This window comes from Aplidium turbinatum, chromosome 5 (genome assembly GCF_918807975.1).
Source record: "Aplidium turbinatum chromosome 5, kaAplTurb1.1, whole genome shotgun sequence".
Classification (NCBI taxonomy): Eukaryota; Metazoa; Chordata; class Ascidiacea; order Aplousobranchia; family Polyclinidae; genus Aplidium; species Aplidium turbinatum.
The window spans coordinates 27,684,241-27,701,556 of record NC_137476.1 but is presented as its reverse complement, the minus strand read 5'-3'; the positions used below and the strand labels follow the sequence as shown (position 1 = coordinate 27,701,556).

The 17,316-nt window shown below is 38.6% G+C and overlaps 1 protein-coding gene across 1 annotated transcript; it reads left to right on the top strand.

The window, feature by feature from the left end:
* Positions 1-278: 278 nt before the first annotated feature.
* Positions 279-10,074, top strand: LOC145770282 (zinc transporter Slc39a7-like). The gene is made up of 4 exons (XM_082581880.1): positions 279-2,013; positions 2,913-3,035; positions 3,558-3,713; positions 7,902-10,074. The coding sequence occupies exons 1-4, from the start codon at positions 1,140-1,142 to the stop codon at positions 8,120-8,122; spliced, it is 1,374 nt and encodes a 457-aa protein (XP_082438006.1). The 5' UTR covers positions 279-1,139; the 3' UTR covers positions 8,123-10,074.
* Positions 10,075-17,316: the final 7,242 nt, after the last annotated feature.

Sequence of the window (17,316 nt, the reverse complement as noted above, 5' to 3'; positions counted from 1 at the left end):
GTGTTTCATCAGCAGCAACGTAAATTCAGCAAAATGTCACGCAGATGGATGACCTAATTATGTCGTCACACTAGGATTGCTTTTATTGCCACACTCGGAGTTATCGCTACGTTCGACCTACCGTTAATTATTCTAAACAAAACTCGACCAAAACACATGCTATGCGTCTGCGTTGGCTAGCGGTTGGTGGACTGCGACTCTGCTAAGCACAACATAAAGTTTAGCAACGAACTAGATTTAATTAAAGTAACGAACGAACCAGATTTAACAAACTAGATTTATTAGTATGAAACAAGATACGAAAAGGTTTACTAAAAGGTATACTGTAAATGGAATGAAAATACTAACTTGATCATACGCTTGAAAATATACCTGTTGAAAGCAAAATCATTCATGTTTACATCAATTCAACAGCACGTCACCTTTGAATAAATTTAAAAGTTGCTGACATCCGTAAACAGCCCTTGAAAAATAGTTACGGAGAGACGTTTGATTAAGTTTTCGACTTGATATTGCTCCCTTTTCACTACAATATCGGAACTTATCGCTTACCTGCTTTCAAGTTTCAATTCGCTGTAATACGCCCATTTTCGTGTTGCAGATGAAACAAAAGATGCGCATATTCCCCGATCGGGTTTCTATGGCAACGGTCGTGTGTGCGCCATGCAGTTCGCGCGAGTCCGTTGTTGTGTTGATTATGCCACGTGTGCGCAATGCGGTTTGTACCAGCCCTTGTTACGTTGGTTAGTGGTTACCTCGGGCCGAGACTTCAAGTTCATTTTCACAGCAAGCGATTCACTGCCGCGACAACTCTCTGCAGAGATTTCGACTTTCGAAAGCGACATCGAGTCTGTTTGCAAGCGCATTAAGCTAAACGCACGCTGCGTCAACGTAGCAAATTATGTTGTTTTTGGGTGCATTCAACATCTGATGACATTGAATCGACGCAAAATGGTAGATTTTTGCTATGTCTTAGGCAGCAAAATCATTGCTGCCTAAGACGCAGACGTCTGCGTCTCCGTCTGCAGACGTTAAATCAATGTAAAAATGACAGATTTTTTTGTCTGGGGTGGGATTGTAGCATCGCTACTCGTTCTAGTGATTATTTATCGCGAAGCTGTTGCGGTTCGCATTTAAAAATGTTTTCCTGCTGCCGATCGCTAGTTCATCCATGTTTTATGTATCAATGCAGCATAAAAAGTTGCTCCCACGCAGAAATATGCGTGGGGGCCTGGCCCCCACGGCTTAGGCGCCTATGTCTCTATGGTTCAACAAAGCAAACTCTCTACCAAAGCTTTATCATTTTTTATTTTTATGATTTTGTAGGTCTACCTCACTTAAAAATGGTAAAGTTGAGCTATGTGGTTGTGGCAGTACTGCTTATTGTAAGCTTTTGTCAATTGTCTCTGGCTCATGGAAATCATCAGGATGAAGAATCGGAAATAAAGAAAGGCAAGGAAAAATGGTTTAAACCTCCAACAGAAGATGGACATCCAATACCTGAAAGCATGCATGAACATCATCATGATAAAATTAAGTCTAAAAAAACTCGTGCATTTTCTGACACCGTAACTTTGTGGTGGCAAGCAATTTTGGCAACATTGTTGATTAGTGCAGCTCCATTTTTTATATTATTTTTTGTCCCGTTAGAAAGTAATGCAGAAGCATATCAGCCATTGTTAAAGGTGTTACTTAGTTTTGCTTCTGGAGGCCTTTTAGGAGATGCATTTTTGCATCTGATTCCACATGCAATACATCCCCATACTCATGGTGAACATTCACATGATCATGGACACTCTCATGATCATGGACACTCTCATGAACATTCACATGATCACTCAGCCACAACAGCTGTAGGTTTGTGGGTCTTGGCTGGGATTGTGACATTTCTTGCTGTGGAAAAGTTTGTTCGTCACATGAAAGGAGGCCATCATCATCATCATGCAGGAAAACCTGTAAAAGACAAGAACAGTGATTCGGAAGAAGATGAATCCAAGGATCAGAAGAAGACAGGTACCAATGCCTGGGTTTTTTTTTCGGTCATTTATTGGTCATTGACCGATTTTTTAGCAAAATGCCTGAAAAAAATATATGGTCAATTCTGTCAAAATGTCCGAAAAAATATTGTGAAACTCAATGTTGTAGCTAGTCAGGAAGTGCAAGTTTTGGTTTGTCTATTACTTGAAAGGAAATATTTTCATCAGAAAAAATGACCGAAATAAATAAAAAATTACCGAATTTTTTCAAGTGATTTCGGACAAATAACCGAAAAGTCTCAGCGAAAAAAAAAACCCAGACTTATGCTACTAGGGGTCTGCTACTATTCGGTGAGTCCGATTCGGTTAGACCGATTCGGTGAGTTCCTAACCTCTAACCCTAATCCTTAACCCCTAACCCTAAAACGGCAATGATAATTAGGCTACAGTACACGATAATTCAAAAAAAAAATTGAAAAAATTCCTCGTTAAGGGGTCGGACTCACCGAAACGGGCCATTCCGGCTACTAGGCTGCTTGCTTCATATATACATCCATGCAGGATTGTAAATGCATTTGTAATTTGACCCACTTGACAGACAGTCTTGCATAAAGACTTGTGCTATACAATGTGTTATACTATACTATATTTGGATCCAGAATTTTTTATGTGAAAAATTGCTGATGCATGAGAACGGCTTTATTGCAAGACTGGCTGCCTAATTGTTTTTGTGTTCTTTTACATGGATTGTGTTTAAATGTATTTATGACAAAAACTATCTTTGCCGCAAACTCACAATTAATTGTTTTAATAATTTTGTAGATGCAAGTGTTAAAGAGAAATAAATTTGATCTGAAATAATCTAGTTTAATCTAATTCTTCTGTGAAATTTTCAGCACAATGGAACTACAGTATCTTGTGTTCTCTTATATTTAGATGAAAAGAACCAAAAAGAATCGAAACAAGATGAACCCACTGAGCATGAAGGAATGAAGGTGGCAGGCTACTTGAACCTTGCTGCTGATTTTACTCACAATTTTACGGATGGCCTTGCTATTGGTGAGACGTTAATATATACATCACAACATCTACAGTATTGTTCGAATTAACTGTCTAAAAACAGGCTGAATTTGTGTACTTTTGGTTTATTGTGATAATTTAACAGATGTGTATAGTTTAATACCTAATGTGGCCTCTACCTTCTTTCAATATTGCACGAACACAGTTTGGCATAGATTCGAAATTTTTTTGCAGTTTTCTGCAATTTTTGGGTCCCGAAACCACACCTGAATGATGGCCTCCATGAGCATGAGGGAGATTAGTCATCTTCTGCTCACAGAAATATTGTATATACAGAACTTTATATTGCATGTAATCAGACCAATTCAAGATATTGTAAATTGATTTGATTGTAAGCAGAGTTGGTTTATCAAATTTCATAAACATGAAGTTAATTATATACTGTATATTGTTGAGTTACTCCGAAGCTTAGAGTTTTAAACAAGATTGTAGTGCCATCAACCGTAGTAAAAGAGTGGATGACAACTTCAATTACGATGAAACGTTTTAATTTTAATCCAGGAGCTTCATTTCTTGGTGGTCAGACGTTGGGTGTCATCACCACAGCCACGATACTTCTCCACGAGGTTCCTCATGAGATTGGTGACTTTGCAATTCTTGTGCAGTCAGGTTGCACCAAGACCAGGGCAATGTTCTTACAGTTGTCAACCGCAACAGGTAATTTGTCCTTCTAGAAGCATCCTCTCAGGATGATTGGTAATTTCACATTTAAACGTTGAATGGATCTGCAAGGGCCTTTGGCTTTTAAATATGCCATGCTGTTTCAACACTCTGCTGCATCTCAATATAATTGTGAAGAAGATGATCAGAAGTTTACGGAATGGCCCGTTTCGGTGAGTCCGATTCGGAGAGTTCGATTTGGTGAGTTCCCTATTCGGTGAGAACCTTTTTTGGAGAGTTCCCTGTTCGGCGATTTTTTGAAATTTAAAAAAAAAATTATTGGGAACCGTAGCCTAATTATCATTGCCGTTTTTACATCGCTAAACGTTGAAATCGTGCAGAAAAAATAGAAATAAAATGTTTGAACAATTAAATGAAAATTCGTCCTTCAGAAAAATTTAAGATATGAAGGAAATAAGATGAAATGAAAGAAAACGAAATAAAATAAAAGTGAAAGATATAAGAAATAAAAAAAGAAGCTGTTACAAACAAAAAATAACAGATAACCAAATGTGTGGCCTATCGTTTTAACGTCGCTAAACGTTGAAATGGTGTAGAAAAGGGAACTTTTGCTGACTAGGATACGGTGAAACTGAGAAACGTTCACAGAAGCCCTTCGATTTGTTCGACAAGAACCCAGTTAGCCTAACAGTTCATTTTTACATTGTAGTAACAGATAACCAGATGTGTGGCCTATCGTTTTAACGTCGCTAAAATTTGAAATACCATAGCCTAGTTAGTAGTTATCCCGACCAGCAGAAAATCGTGTAGAAAAGAGCACTTTTGCTGACTAGGATAATACCATACGTTAAAACTGAGAAACATTCACAGAAGCCCTTCAGTTTGCTCCAAGAACCCAGTTAGCCTAACAGTTCATTTTTACATTTATTCAACGTCTGAATACATTGAATCACCCAATTGGACTATCGTTTTCTTTACATGTTGATTCTATGTAAAAAAGAACTTTTTTTGCTGACTAGCGTGATGCGCTGGTAAATGCAATGTGTCGTTTCATCGATCAGTCGCAACACCGATTTGCACCAAACTTCAAAAGGCTTTCCGATTGTTTGGTAACAGATTTTTTCATTACCATGGCAACAAGAGGAAGGCGCTACATGACCTGGAATTCCTTCGATTTCAACGTTTAGAGACGATAAAACGATGTAAAAACGGCAATTTCTGCTGGTCGGGATAACTAGGCTACGGTATTTCAACGTTTAGCGACGTTAAAACGATAGGCCACACATTTGGTTATCTGTTACTACAATATTTAAATGAACTGTTAGGCTAACTGGGTTCTTGGAACAAATTTTTGCTGGTCGGGATAACTAGGCTACGGTACCCGATAATTTGCTTTCAATCCAAGCTGTAGGCCACACATTTGGTTAGCCTTTTCATTCTGTAACTACAATGTAAAAATGAACTGTTAGGCTAACTGGATTCTTGGAACAAATCGAAGGGCTTCTGTGAATGTTTCTCAGTTTCAACGTATCCTAGTCAGCAAAAGTAATAACTTACTTCGGTCACAAGCACATTTTAACGTTCGCGTTTTGTCGCTTCTACCTTTTTCTCGACCTTTTCTATGTTGACGTGTATTGTTTTTGATATGATGGTCACAAATAAAAACAACTGAGCTGAACTGACACGACGAATTCAAGCACGTTTTAACGTTCGCGTTTTGTCGCTTCTACCTTTGCTATGTTGACGTGTATTGTTTATGATATGATGGTCACAAATAAAAACAACTCAACTGAACTGATATGACAAATTTTCATTTCTTTGTTCAAACATTTTATTTCTATTTATTTCTGCACGATTTCAACGTTTAGCGACGTAAAAACGATGTAAAAGCGGCAATGATAATTAGGCTACGGTTCCCGATAATTTAAAAAAAAAATCAAAAAATCGCCGAATAGAGAACTCTCCGAAAAAAAGCTCTCACCGAATAGGGAACTCACCAAATCGTACTCACCGAATAGTAGCAAACCCGGATTTTTAGAAGATACGTATCCGACAGAAAGGAATTAATTAATGTCTGAAGTAATAAGAACATTTTCATTTTATCTGGCGCTCGATCACCGAGGGTTATAGGTGAATTGTTCGTAAACAGTTGTTCGTAAAGCAATTGTTCGTAAACAGTTGTTCGTAAAATCAATTCTTCGTAAAGCAATTCTTCGCAAAGCAATTCTTCGTATGCATCAATTCTTCGTATAGGTGAATTATTCGTAAACAGGTGATAGGTGAATTGTTCGTGAACAATTTTTCGCAACAGCAAGGTTTGTCTTGCAATTTCCGATGAAGGTGCGTATTGCAAATTTGTAGCCTACATCTTGTACTCCTTGTACTTCTTCTTTGGAGGGGGTCCTGCCTGGCCACTGACATACTGTTCAATGCGAACCTCATTTAGGTTTTGCTCTCGCTTGATTGCAGATATGAACTTCCAAATATCTGGATGATTTGCAGATACCTGGAACATGAACCGTCTGTGCCATCCTTCAATGCTATTATTAGTTTTGAGAAGGCCACTGAGGACGCCATCATAGCAGTTCCACATTTGAATTGCAAACATTGGAGGACGGCGCCCTTGACGACGATCTGGGCGCCCAACCCAAGTGTCTTCAAAGTAGTCAATTACTGGCTGAGCAACATCTGGTAATACATTTCCATGAATGAGAATGTCAAAGGCCCCCCGGCTGACTTTATCAATAGGCACAAAGGCCAGAGACGACAACATGCGCAGCCTCAGAGCAAACTCTGCACTTGTCTCGTACTGCTCCTTCAGGCCACTTGATTGCGTCTTTCTCCAAATGCACTGGCACAAATGGAAGAAACAGCCACGGTGAGTTGAAAGTGGGTACTCTTTGCTTACTGCATTAACCATGGCCATCTCAAAGTCAGTCATGATTGTCTCTGCAACAGCAGGTAACAACTCCTTGATTTTTGCAGCAGATGAATGTATGTCCCTCTCCTTTTGTACTCCAGCAGGGCATACACCAGAGGCACTGGAGTGTTTTCCTTCAGTCCGTGTATTGTGTAAAGCTGTTCAAACAGTGAAGGCACTGTCTTGAAGGTGCCGTCAGCATACCGGTGCTTTGAACGGGCAAGGAGCTGCAGATTTCTTTCAGTGGCAAAGAGGACCATACGGTTATCTCCAGGCCCAGAATCATCGGCCAAGAATGTTACACCAGCAAACGTTTGCTTGTACTCTACTGGAAGCACAATGTCACGGAAAGGATGTGGGATTGCCGGGCCTGCATTTTCCTTCAATCGCACTTGGGTGACTGCCCTTTTCATGCTCTGCACACTTGGCAGTTTTGCTGCCGTGGCTTGACTGAGTCCAATAGTTTTTGCTGAGACGAGTTAACTTGGGGCATCACGACTGTCTTTTGCTGCACAACGAATATTTTCAATAACCTTTGCTGCTTCGACATGGCCAGCATCTCCAGCATGATTGTGCTCACCTCTGGATTGTACATTGTACAATGGCGGCCATAGCAGTTGTCACTCGTGCAGGACATTTCTTATTAAATGCTCACATTTCCAATAAGTAGTTTCTTGCCCTTGTGCGTTAAGTGCACTATAATCTTTGTAATAAAGCTGGCCACTATACAAAAGTTTTGGCTTTCCTTTTTCGCTGCTCACAAACTGTAATGCCATTCTGAATCAGGGACTCTACACTCTACAGGTACAGCACGTCTTTAAGCACAATTAGCACATCTCTAGCATATAGGCTACCCTAATTGATTGTTCGTAAACATTTGTAACTGTTTTTTTTTTAAAGCTGTAGCCTAACTTTTATGAACAATTAGTATTATGGTCAATTGCATGCCCGAAGAATTGCTTTACGAACAATTGTTTTACGAAAAACTGTTTACGAAAAAAACGTCGGACACCATCACCGAGTATGAGATCTGCTACTGAACATGTGTTTCTAACACAAATACTGATTTGTGAAGCTTTGAGAGCAAGTAACCAACTCATATCTGCTATGGATACAATGTAACACGACATGCACGACAGCATGTACGTTTTGCGTGCTTAAAAGATTCATAAAGCGACTTTGTCGGATATGTAGCGCTTGTAGCAGTCCGTCTTTATCACCTATTTTGATTGAAGAGTATTGAATGAATGAACTTACCGTAATGCTTAACAATCGATTAATTATGTATGTCTTCGTTTTAACAGGGGCGATGGCTGGCTGCATTCTCGGATTGTTAGCAGAAAACATTGGAGAATCAGCCGTGTCATGGATCTTGCCTTTCACGGCTGGTGGCTTTGTGTACATTGCCACTGTTGCCGTGATACCCGAGTTGCTCCAAGACTCCAATCCTAAGCAAACGGTTAAGGAAATCATCGCCATGCTAATTGGCATCGCAATGATGGTTTTGATCACTGTGTTGGAATAAAGTAGCTATCACGTTAGAGATATGCAGCACTGCGAAAATGTGTGATAACATAAAATCGATGGTCTTTTGCAGGTATTTGTCATTTATTCACTTGTTAAATCAAGCATAGAAGAGATATTGCTACGCACTGCGTCATTGCCAATGTTTGTTTTGATTGACTGTTTGAACACTAAACAGATTTGTGCTGTGTAGTACTCATGCTGCGTTGCTCTGTTTCATTTATGATTGTCCAGCGGTGAAAGTATAAAGACATTGATATTGTAGCGAAGGAACTAACCAAGCTGGTTTTGTTTTTACGTTTCCCGCCTGTTTTGACCTGTTGTTTTTGCCAATGATTATATGTTATATATGTTTAGCAGGAATATTCAAGTATCACATGACGCCTCTGGTTGTGCCAGTACGTGACGCGACAATTTATCGAAAGACAATTTATCGAACGACAGTTTATCGAAAGACAGTTTATCTATCGACAATTCATCGAACGACAGTTTATCGAAAGACAGTTTATCTAACGACAATTCATCGAAACGACAGTAAATCGAACCGACTGTTTATCGAAACGACAGTTCATCGACCCTCTGTTTATCGGACGACGAATCTCTCGAAACAAATTGTATCTAGGGTTAGGGTTAGTCGCTCGATTAATTTTCGTTCGGTAAACTGTCGTTCGATGAATTGTCGTAGTACCGTGGCAATGCATTAAATATACACAGTAGGTGTGACGATGAACGTTCTCTTTGGCGTCATAATGATGTTTGAAAAAACTCTCACCATTGATTTGCGCGTTGCTGCACTTTTGCTGACCATGGCAATACATTAAATATACACAGTAGGTGTGACGATGAACGTTCTCTTTGGCGTCATAATGATGTTTGAAAAAACTCTCACCATTGATTTGCGCGTTGTGAGTTCCATTTTCATTCCATTAAACTAGCCAACACGCCTGGAGAAATGGCTTTGCTTATTTGGAAAGAGTTAATTTTATCGAAATAAAAAAATAAACCGTTTACCCCTGCGTCTACCCAAGTAATAAGGCTTAAGCAAACGCCTTTTCTCCTGTCCCATGAAAGGGCCCTTGTTTTGCGCTTGCAATCAATCGTCCTGAATTTTATTTTTATTATTCTTGCAACAAAAACCTTTTTACAATGATTCACCTGTTGTGTGGTTGTAAAAATTTGGTTTTTGTTAGCTTCGAATTCATCCAAAAATGGTCGTAGACCTTATCAAAGCACTCTATGGAGTCAGCAGACTCGTTACATTCAAGTGAAACTCGATCTACGCAAATACCTATTTATTCATTTATCGATCGGTCGTATGCTACAATCTAGATGCATGACGTCGCTTCAACTGTACTGCTGTTGTGAGAATTTTGAATTGCTTTTCTGAGTCTCCATTTCCAGCTAACAAAATCAGTACTTTTTGATTTGTTGCAACGCATGGAGACAAAGACGATTCAACGTAGTAGACCTTAAAGTTACCTGTTTTGCTGGTTGGATTATACGTTCCTTTTCAGAAGTAGGCTAATACCTATAACGGTATTTCTAAATCCTTTTTTATCAGCAGAACATTGAACTTAATACCATCGCTTTTTTCCTGCTTGCAATGTCAGTGGTTTATTTCCGTCAAGTCTGTGCTAATATTCTTTTGGTTTAGTGCTTATATCAATTCCGCACTGTCGTCTGTTGCTAAATAGATAATGTCTTGTAAATATTTTATTGTATTATGAAATCGATGAGATGCAAATATATCATTCGAAAAGCATTTGTTGCCTCTATGCATAGGTTACACTTACAGATCAGCAAGCTGGAACCTTGTGTGATAATAGCTGTCTTTGAAGCTGATGTTGAAGGTTCACGCTTCTGAGTTGCAAAACAGTGTAAATAGTTTTTGTTGGTGATTGTCTTAGCGCAAGTAGTTGCTATTCGGTAGCTTGCATTTTTGTCATTGAAGTGTCTACACACTCTACAGCTTCACTGCAATGAAGTTTTGTTACTTATTGCAAGAGAGGAAGTTTGAATCACTTAAGAAATTATCGCTATAATTTCCGGTTGTGCAGATGAACGGATCACCGCGGTTCGGATTTTATTTTATTCGAAGTCGATAAAAAACGAAAAGTCTCTTGAACTTCGAAACTTGATAAAAATTTGGTGAGTTGGAAGAGATTTAGTCTACCAAAGATACGATTTGGCAAAAATATTTTATTCTGACTCTTTATCATCTACTGGTTACGTTTGTATGATAGTTTGGTAGCCTACTTTTTTTTCTAATTTGATTTCAATAGGCTACATTTGGAATATGAATAACTTTGCACGAAGGATTTGAATCACAAATTGGTCTTGTAGCGTACAAAAATTTAGTGAATAATAACGCCTGTGTAGTATAAATAATTAAGAACTAATTTCTTATGTCCTGCCAAACACTAATCCTAATAACGACTTATTGTCCCGATCTCCACCCCATATCCTCCATTCAGCGATTCCTAATGGATGGAACAATTCAGAGACAAAAACACTTTAACAGCAAACGGTAACTTTATTTTGTCTATCTCGATGACCGGCCTGCGTCAGTAGTTCAAAGCCTTTACGAATTATCGTAGTGTTATTGTAAACACCCTAAAAGAAGGTTGAAACTACTGTAACTTAATGTTCTTTAAAATAAGTGAGTTTTACTTTACTAAGCACAGTGAACATTCAGTAAACCTTGTCAGTTGCATTGCTTTTATATAGGTCACATTTTATTTTTGCATTGAAAAACCTACATCCTTCAACATTATCTCACAATCAGACATTTTTTTTATAGATCAACTCGCTTAAAATAACATTTGCCATTCTTCTCCTTATCTGGCAATCTTTTTAGGTGCTTTTGGCATTTTTTGAGATTTGGGTTGGCAACTCTATCTGGGTGCTGTGTAAAAAAAAAAAACTGTATAATAAATCATATCATATTCAATTGTAGGTACAAAAGCAAAATGCTGTAGCTTACCGGTACCGTATTTAGATTTTAGAGTATTGAAAATGACGTAGGAAAAGACCACAAAGACGTCAAGTTGTTCTTAACTCACTGTAGGAAAAGACCACAAAGACGTCAAGTTGTTCTTAACTCACTGCTGTGATTTTCTTATTAAAGCAGTGAAGCAAGTTTTAACAAGATTTGCTAGTGTAAACGAGTTTTGTTTTCTTTCATGCTTATCTCCAACTGTTGCATTTAATCTGGAAGTAGCTTTATTGTCTGCTGTTTATGAAAAGTTGCCATTTTTAAGTAAAGTGGCAAAATTGGAAAACGTTGATACAGAATGGAGAGCACATGCACTGCATGGACAATTAGGTCCAAGCACGACTTTCAGCATATATATACTGGCAAATAGTACCTAGGCTAATGTACTAATTTGTAAGGAAATTTAAGCTCTGTGCAAGGAAATTGTAAGGAAGTTTTTAGCCAATTTTACTAGTTCAGTTCTAGGTTGTTTTTTTTCGGTCATTTATCGGTCATTGACCAATTTTTTAGCAAAATGTCCGAAAAAAATATACGGTAGTCAATTCGGTCAAAATGTCCGAAAAAATATATAGTGAATTCGGTCAAAATGTCCGAAAAAATATATAGTGAATTCGGTCAAAATGTCCGAAAAAATATATAGTCAATTCGGTCAAAATGTCCGAAAAAAACAACGTTTCTCAGCGAAACGTAATGTTGTAGCTATAATCAGGAAGTGCAATACAGGCCTCGAAATTCGTTTTTGTTGACGGCTGACAAACGTGTCCGGTCTGAGCAGCTATCTCGGCGGCGAACGCACCAGTTTTAGCGTCGATCGTCATGCTTAATCACTTTATCTTGATAATTCTTCGCCATTTAAGAGGTACCGTATGGCTACGGTTTGGAAGGCTTTTTAATATTTCAGCGAAGGTTTTCATCAGACTAACGAGGCGCGCTTGAAGAGTCAAAGCGCCGTGTAGCTGCATACGCCGCATAACTGATTAACTTCCACCGAACGAGGTCGTGTGGAATTTTGCGTCACAATGCTCTGGGCACAAGTCGGAAAACTTCTACACTAACGCTACTATTTTCTGCTGTGCAAAGTTTCACTAGGCATTTTTCTTTAGGTATATTTTTGCATGTTCTGTGAGCGAAAGTAAATTTTCCATGGCCCTTTTCTTTCTTACTGTAATACGAAAACCTAACAAATTTTGCTGCATCCTGCTGTAATAGGCTAATAGCCTATTTGTATAATCTAATTTTGTAAACAACCTTGCCTTATCAATATTACTCGGAGATCAAAGCCAGACATTGTGATGTAAGATTTGAACTAAGTTGCGCGTGCTCCTGCTCCCATCGATTCTTAGCAAAGAATTCACCTTTGTTACGCTGATTTAATGTCATCAATCGTTGAAGCAACCTAACAACCGAAAGTTTTTCTGCTTCAATGGAATCTAAGGGATATATACAATATTCACATTTTCTAGATGCGCGGAAAATTATATTCTCCCAATCGCAACAATTGTTCGTGCTACGGTATGCAATGACGATTTGTATCGCTAGTTCCTGTGTTACTTCTTGGCGGACAAATAGACCGATCTAGATGGTACTTCCCGCGGACATCTCATGCTGTGACGGCGGACATGTCCGCCGTGAATTTCGAGGCCTGTGCAAATTTTGGTTTGTATCAGCTACGTATTTGAAAGGATATATTTTCATCAGAAAAAATGACCGAAATAAATAAAAAATCACCGAATTTTTTCAAGTCATTTTGGACAAATGACCGAAAAGTCTCAGCGAAAAAAAACCCAGGTTCAGTTCAGTTTATTTTTTTTTTTGTTGGCGAGAAAGAAAGACACAAAAAACAAAAACACAATAAACACAAATAATTCGCACAACTAGCATGTGAGGAAATTAAAAATTGAATTGTGGAAGCACTGTATTCATGTTTCAAAGTATATAGTAGGAGCATAAATCAAATGTAGTTATTACTATCTGAAGCCTTTACAAATTGTTTCACCTAACGGATCATCAGAAGGTCTGCAAAAAACATGTAAACAGTAAAGAATCGATAATTCTGAAAAGATATTAAATATTACAACTGTAAATTAATCTGCCAAAAAAAATCTTTAAACCTGTACTTCCTGAGAAGATATTAAATATTACAGCTGTAATTTAATCTGCAAAAAAAACCTCTAAACCTGCATTCCTGAAAAGATATTAAATATTATAACCGTAATCCAATCTGCAGAAAAAAAACTCCAGAATTACTAAGGACAGCCTCCATCCGCCACGATAAAGTATCAATCAATTTGTCCCAATGGAAACCAAGCAACAATGATGGCAACATCTATGACATCACAAAGAAGCAAAATGCTTGCTATGAATATGCTTATGAATATGAATATGCTTGTGATGTCATAGATGTTGCCATCATTGTTGCTTGGTTTCCATTGGGACAAATTGATTGATACTTTATCGTGGCGGATGGAGGCTGTCCTTAGTAATTCTGGAGTTTTTTTTCTGCAGATTGGATTACGGTTATAATATTTAATATCTTTTCAGGAATGCAGGTTTAGAGGTTTTTTTTGCAGATTAAATTACAGCTGTAATATTTAATATCTTCTCAGGAAGTACAGGTTTAAAGATTTTTTTTGGCAGATTAATTTACAGTTGTAATATTTAATATCTTTTCAGAATTATCGATTCTTTACTGTTTACATGTTTTTTGCAGACCTTCTGATGATCCGTTAGGTGAAACAATTTGTAAAGGCTTCAGATAGTAATAACTACATTTGATTTAATTCGCTCTGCTTTGCCTTTTTGCTTGGCATTGAGCACTTTTTGTAGTATTAATAGTTTTCATTGTTTTAGTAGGAGCATAGATATCTTACATTTAGATATGCAACTCAGTGGTGCGTAACAATGTTTGAAGGCTAACAGCGAAGCTATGGCTGTATGCATTGACTTCAAACTTGGCAAAGCAAAACAACTTTATTTTTAATATATTTTTTTGGTTTTTGTTTAAATAAAACTTTCTTTGTTTTTAAGTTGACGTATAGATTGCTTGTGATGACGTCACATTCTCGTTCCGCATGGACTGCTTTATGGAGATTCTGGCGATTGAAAACAAATCACAGTCACAAAGGGTACCTTTAAATACCCATTGTCAGGCATTGTAGGCATTGTCGGGCATTGTCGGATTTTTGGGGGGTTGTGGAGCATTTTCAGGGGTTGTCGAACATTTTCAGGGGTTTCAGGTATTGTAGAGTAGGCTAACTACTTTCAGGCATTGTTGGGAATTTCTAGGCATTGTGTAGGATTTCTAGGCATTGTCGATCATTATCAGTGGTTGACAGGCTTGTGAGGCATTGTCGAACATTTTCAGGCATTATCGAACATATTCAGGGGTTGTCGAGCATTTTCAGGGGTTGTCAGGCATTGTAGAGTAGCTACTTTCAGGCATTGTTGGGAATTTCTAAGCATTGTCTAGGATTTCCAGGCATTGTCGATCAATATCAGTGTTTGACAGGTTTGGTAGTCATTATGGAACATTTTCAAGCATTTTCGAACATTTTCAGGGATTGTCGAGGATTTCCAGGGGTTGTCAGGCATTGTAGAGTAGCTACTTTCAGGCATTGTTGGGAATTTCTAGGCATTATCTAGGATTTCCAGGCATTGTCGATCAATATCAGTGTTTGACAGGTTTGGTAGTCATTATGGAACAATTTCAGGCATTGTCGAACATTTTCAAGGATTGTCGAGCATTTTCAGGGGTTGTCAGGCATTGTAGAGTAGCTACTTTCAGACATTTGTTGGGAATTTCCAGGCATTGTCTAGAATTTCCAGGCATTGTCGATCGATATCAGTGTTTGACAGGTTTGGTAGTCATTATGGAACATTTTCAGGCATTGTCGAACATTTTCAGGGGTTTTCAGGCATTGTAGAGTAGCTACTTTCAGGCATTGTTGGGAATTTCCAGGCATTGTCTAGGATTTCCAGGCATTGTTGATCATTATTAGTGGTTGACGGGTTTGCCAGGCTTTGTCGAACATTTTCAGGGGTAGTCTAGCATTTTCAGGGGTAGTCAGGCATTCTAGATTAAGCTACTTTCAGGCATTGTTGGGCATTTCCTAGCATTGTCTAGGATTTCCAGGCATTGTCGATCATTATTGGTTTTTGACACGTTTGTCAGGCATTGTCGAACATTTTCATGCATTTTTATTCCCAGCTCTGCATGCACAGCAGAATGATCCCTTTCTATTTTGCGTAGGTTGTAAACGTATTTACGGTATACACAAACACAGCAGCGTTTAAATGACCTGGCTATCATAAGTATCGACAATGCCTGACAAACCTGTCAAAACCTGGTAATGATCGACAACCCAAGAAAACGTTCGACAATGCCTAACAAACCTATCAACCACTGAATATGTTCGACAATGCCTGGAAATCCTCATCAATCCAGCACTGCACAGCATTTTGCAGAAACCACAAAAGCTAAAAGAAAAAGAATCACATTTTTTTTACGTAGGGGGCCCTTTAAAAATCGGAGGGTCCGGGGTACCTGCACCATCTGCCCCCCCCCTAAATCCGGGACTGTTTTCACATGCTTTTTCTTGAAGGGGCGGCAAAATCCGAATCCACCCCGGGCAGCACATTCCCTAGCTACGCCATTGCCGACAATGCCTGCCAGAAAAAATCTAAAGTACTTTACAATGCCTGAGAACCCCTGACACCTAAAAATGTTCGACAATGCTTGAAAATTTCCGACAATGCCTAACAACAAGCCTGTCAACCATTGATAATGATCGACAATGCCTGGAAATCTTAGACAATGCCTTGAAATTACCGACAATGCCTGAAAGTAGCTACTCTACAATGCCTGACAACCCCTGAAAATGCTCGACAATGCCTGAAAATGCTCGACAATCCCTGAAAATGTTCGACAATCCCTGAAAATGTTCCATAATGACTACCAAACCTGTCAAACACTGATATTGATCGACAATGCCTGGAAATTCCCAACAATGCCTGAAAGTAGCTACTCTACAATGCCTGACAACCCCTGAAAATGCTCGACAACCCCTGCATATGTTCGATAATGCCTGAAAATGTTCTATAATGCCTAACAAACCAGTCAACCACTGATAATGATCGACAATGCCTGGAAATCCTAGACAATGCCTGAAAGTAGCTAATCTACAATGCCTGACAACCCCTGAAAATGCTTGAAAATTTCTGACAATGCCTAAGAACAAGCCTGTCAACCATTAATAAGTAGGTAAAGACCTTTTTTGGAGCTGTAGTTCCAGGACAAGCTGAAGTTTTATTCAATTAATCTACTGAGTGTTACCAAAATGAAAGTTTACTGCTGGCTACCGAAAGCTGTGCTATAGCATTTGGTAGCCTAGTTATGGTGTGTACCAAACATTAAAATTGTCTTGGTTTGGCGGTTTGATCCGTGATGCTAATGAAGCTGTCTCAGCAGGGGGGAAGATGCCCCCTGCCCTCAAATTTTCTCTGGATGGGGGGCAATGGTGCCCTTTTAAGGTTATATGTAAGCTACTGCAAATTTTGCAATATAGGCTAACAACTTCTGCTATTTGCTTTTAGCCAAATTATAGGGCCTATAGCCTAGTGTAGGCCCACACAAATTATCCCGTGGACACATTTTATACTTTGCAGCAGATTGTGATGCTATGAATGTGAAATTTACCTTTCGTTTCTTGTTCAAGCTATTGCAATTATTCATCTGTCTCACATTTCGACTTTCATGGCTATAATAGCGGGAAAACGAACGAGTTGCCCAGCATTATCGCTACCGTATATCTCACCCTAAAATTGTTCCGGCGCCCCTCTATCTCAGGTTTGTAAACTGCCTACAACAAGCTTTAATGAGTCACTGGAAATAAGCTTAAATGATAGTTCCAACAATCATGAAACAGAACTTGCATAACCTACGTGAAGAAAGATTATTGTCTTGATTTTTCATAGTAGGCTATTCTGTGAAAATTTGAAATATACGCCAAACAAAATATTCCAAAGGAGCTCAAAAGCCACCACTCGCCAAGCCCAAACCGTACAATAATAGCCTACCATAGATACGCTAGCCAAGCTGGCAACCTTGATTGTTGATTGTGTCCATAAAGTCAGTAGAGCGTGACGATAATTCCACGATTGCTGAGTTGCATATCTATATGTAAGATATCTATGGTAGGAGT

Coding starts and splice junctions, on each gene's coding strand:
- LOC145770282 (XM_082581880.1), top strand. CDS start 1,140: ATGTTTTCCTGCTGCCGATCGCTAGTTCATCCATGTTTTATGTATCAA. Junction 3,036..3,557: donor TACGGATGGCCTTGCTATTG/GTGAGACGTTAA, acceptor ATTTTAATCCAG/GAGCTTCATTTCTTGGTGGT. Junction 3,714..7,901: donor ACAGTTGTCAACCGCAACAG/GTAATTTGTCCT, acceptor TCGTTTTAACAG/GGGCGATGGCTGGCTGCATT.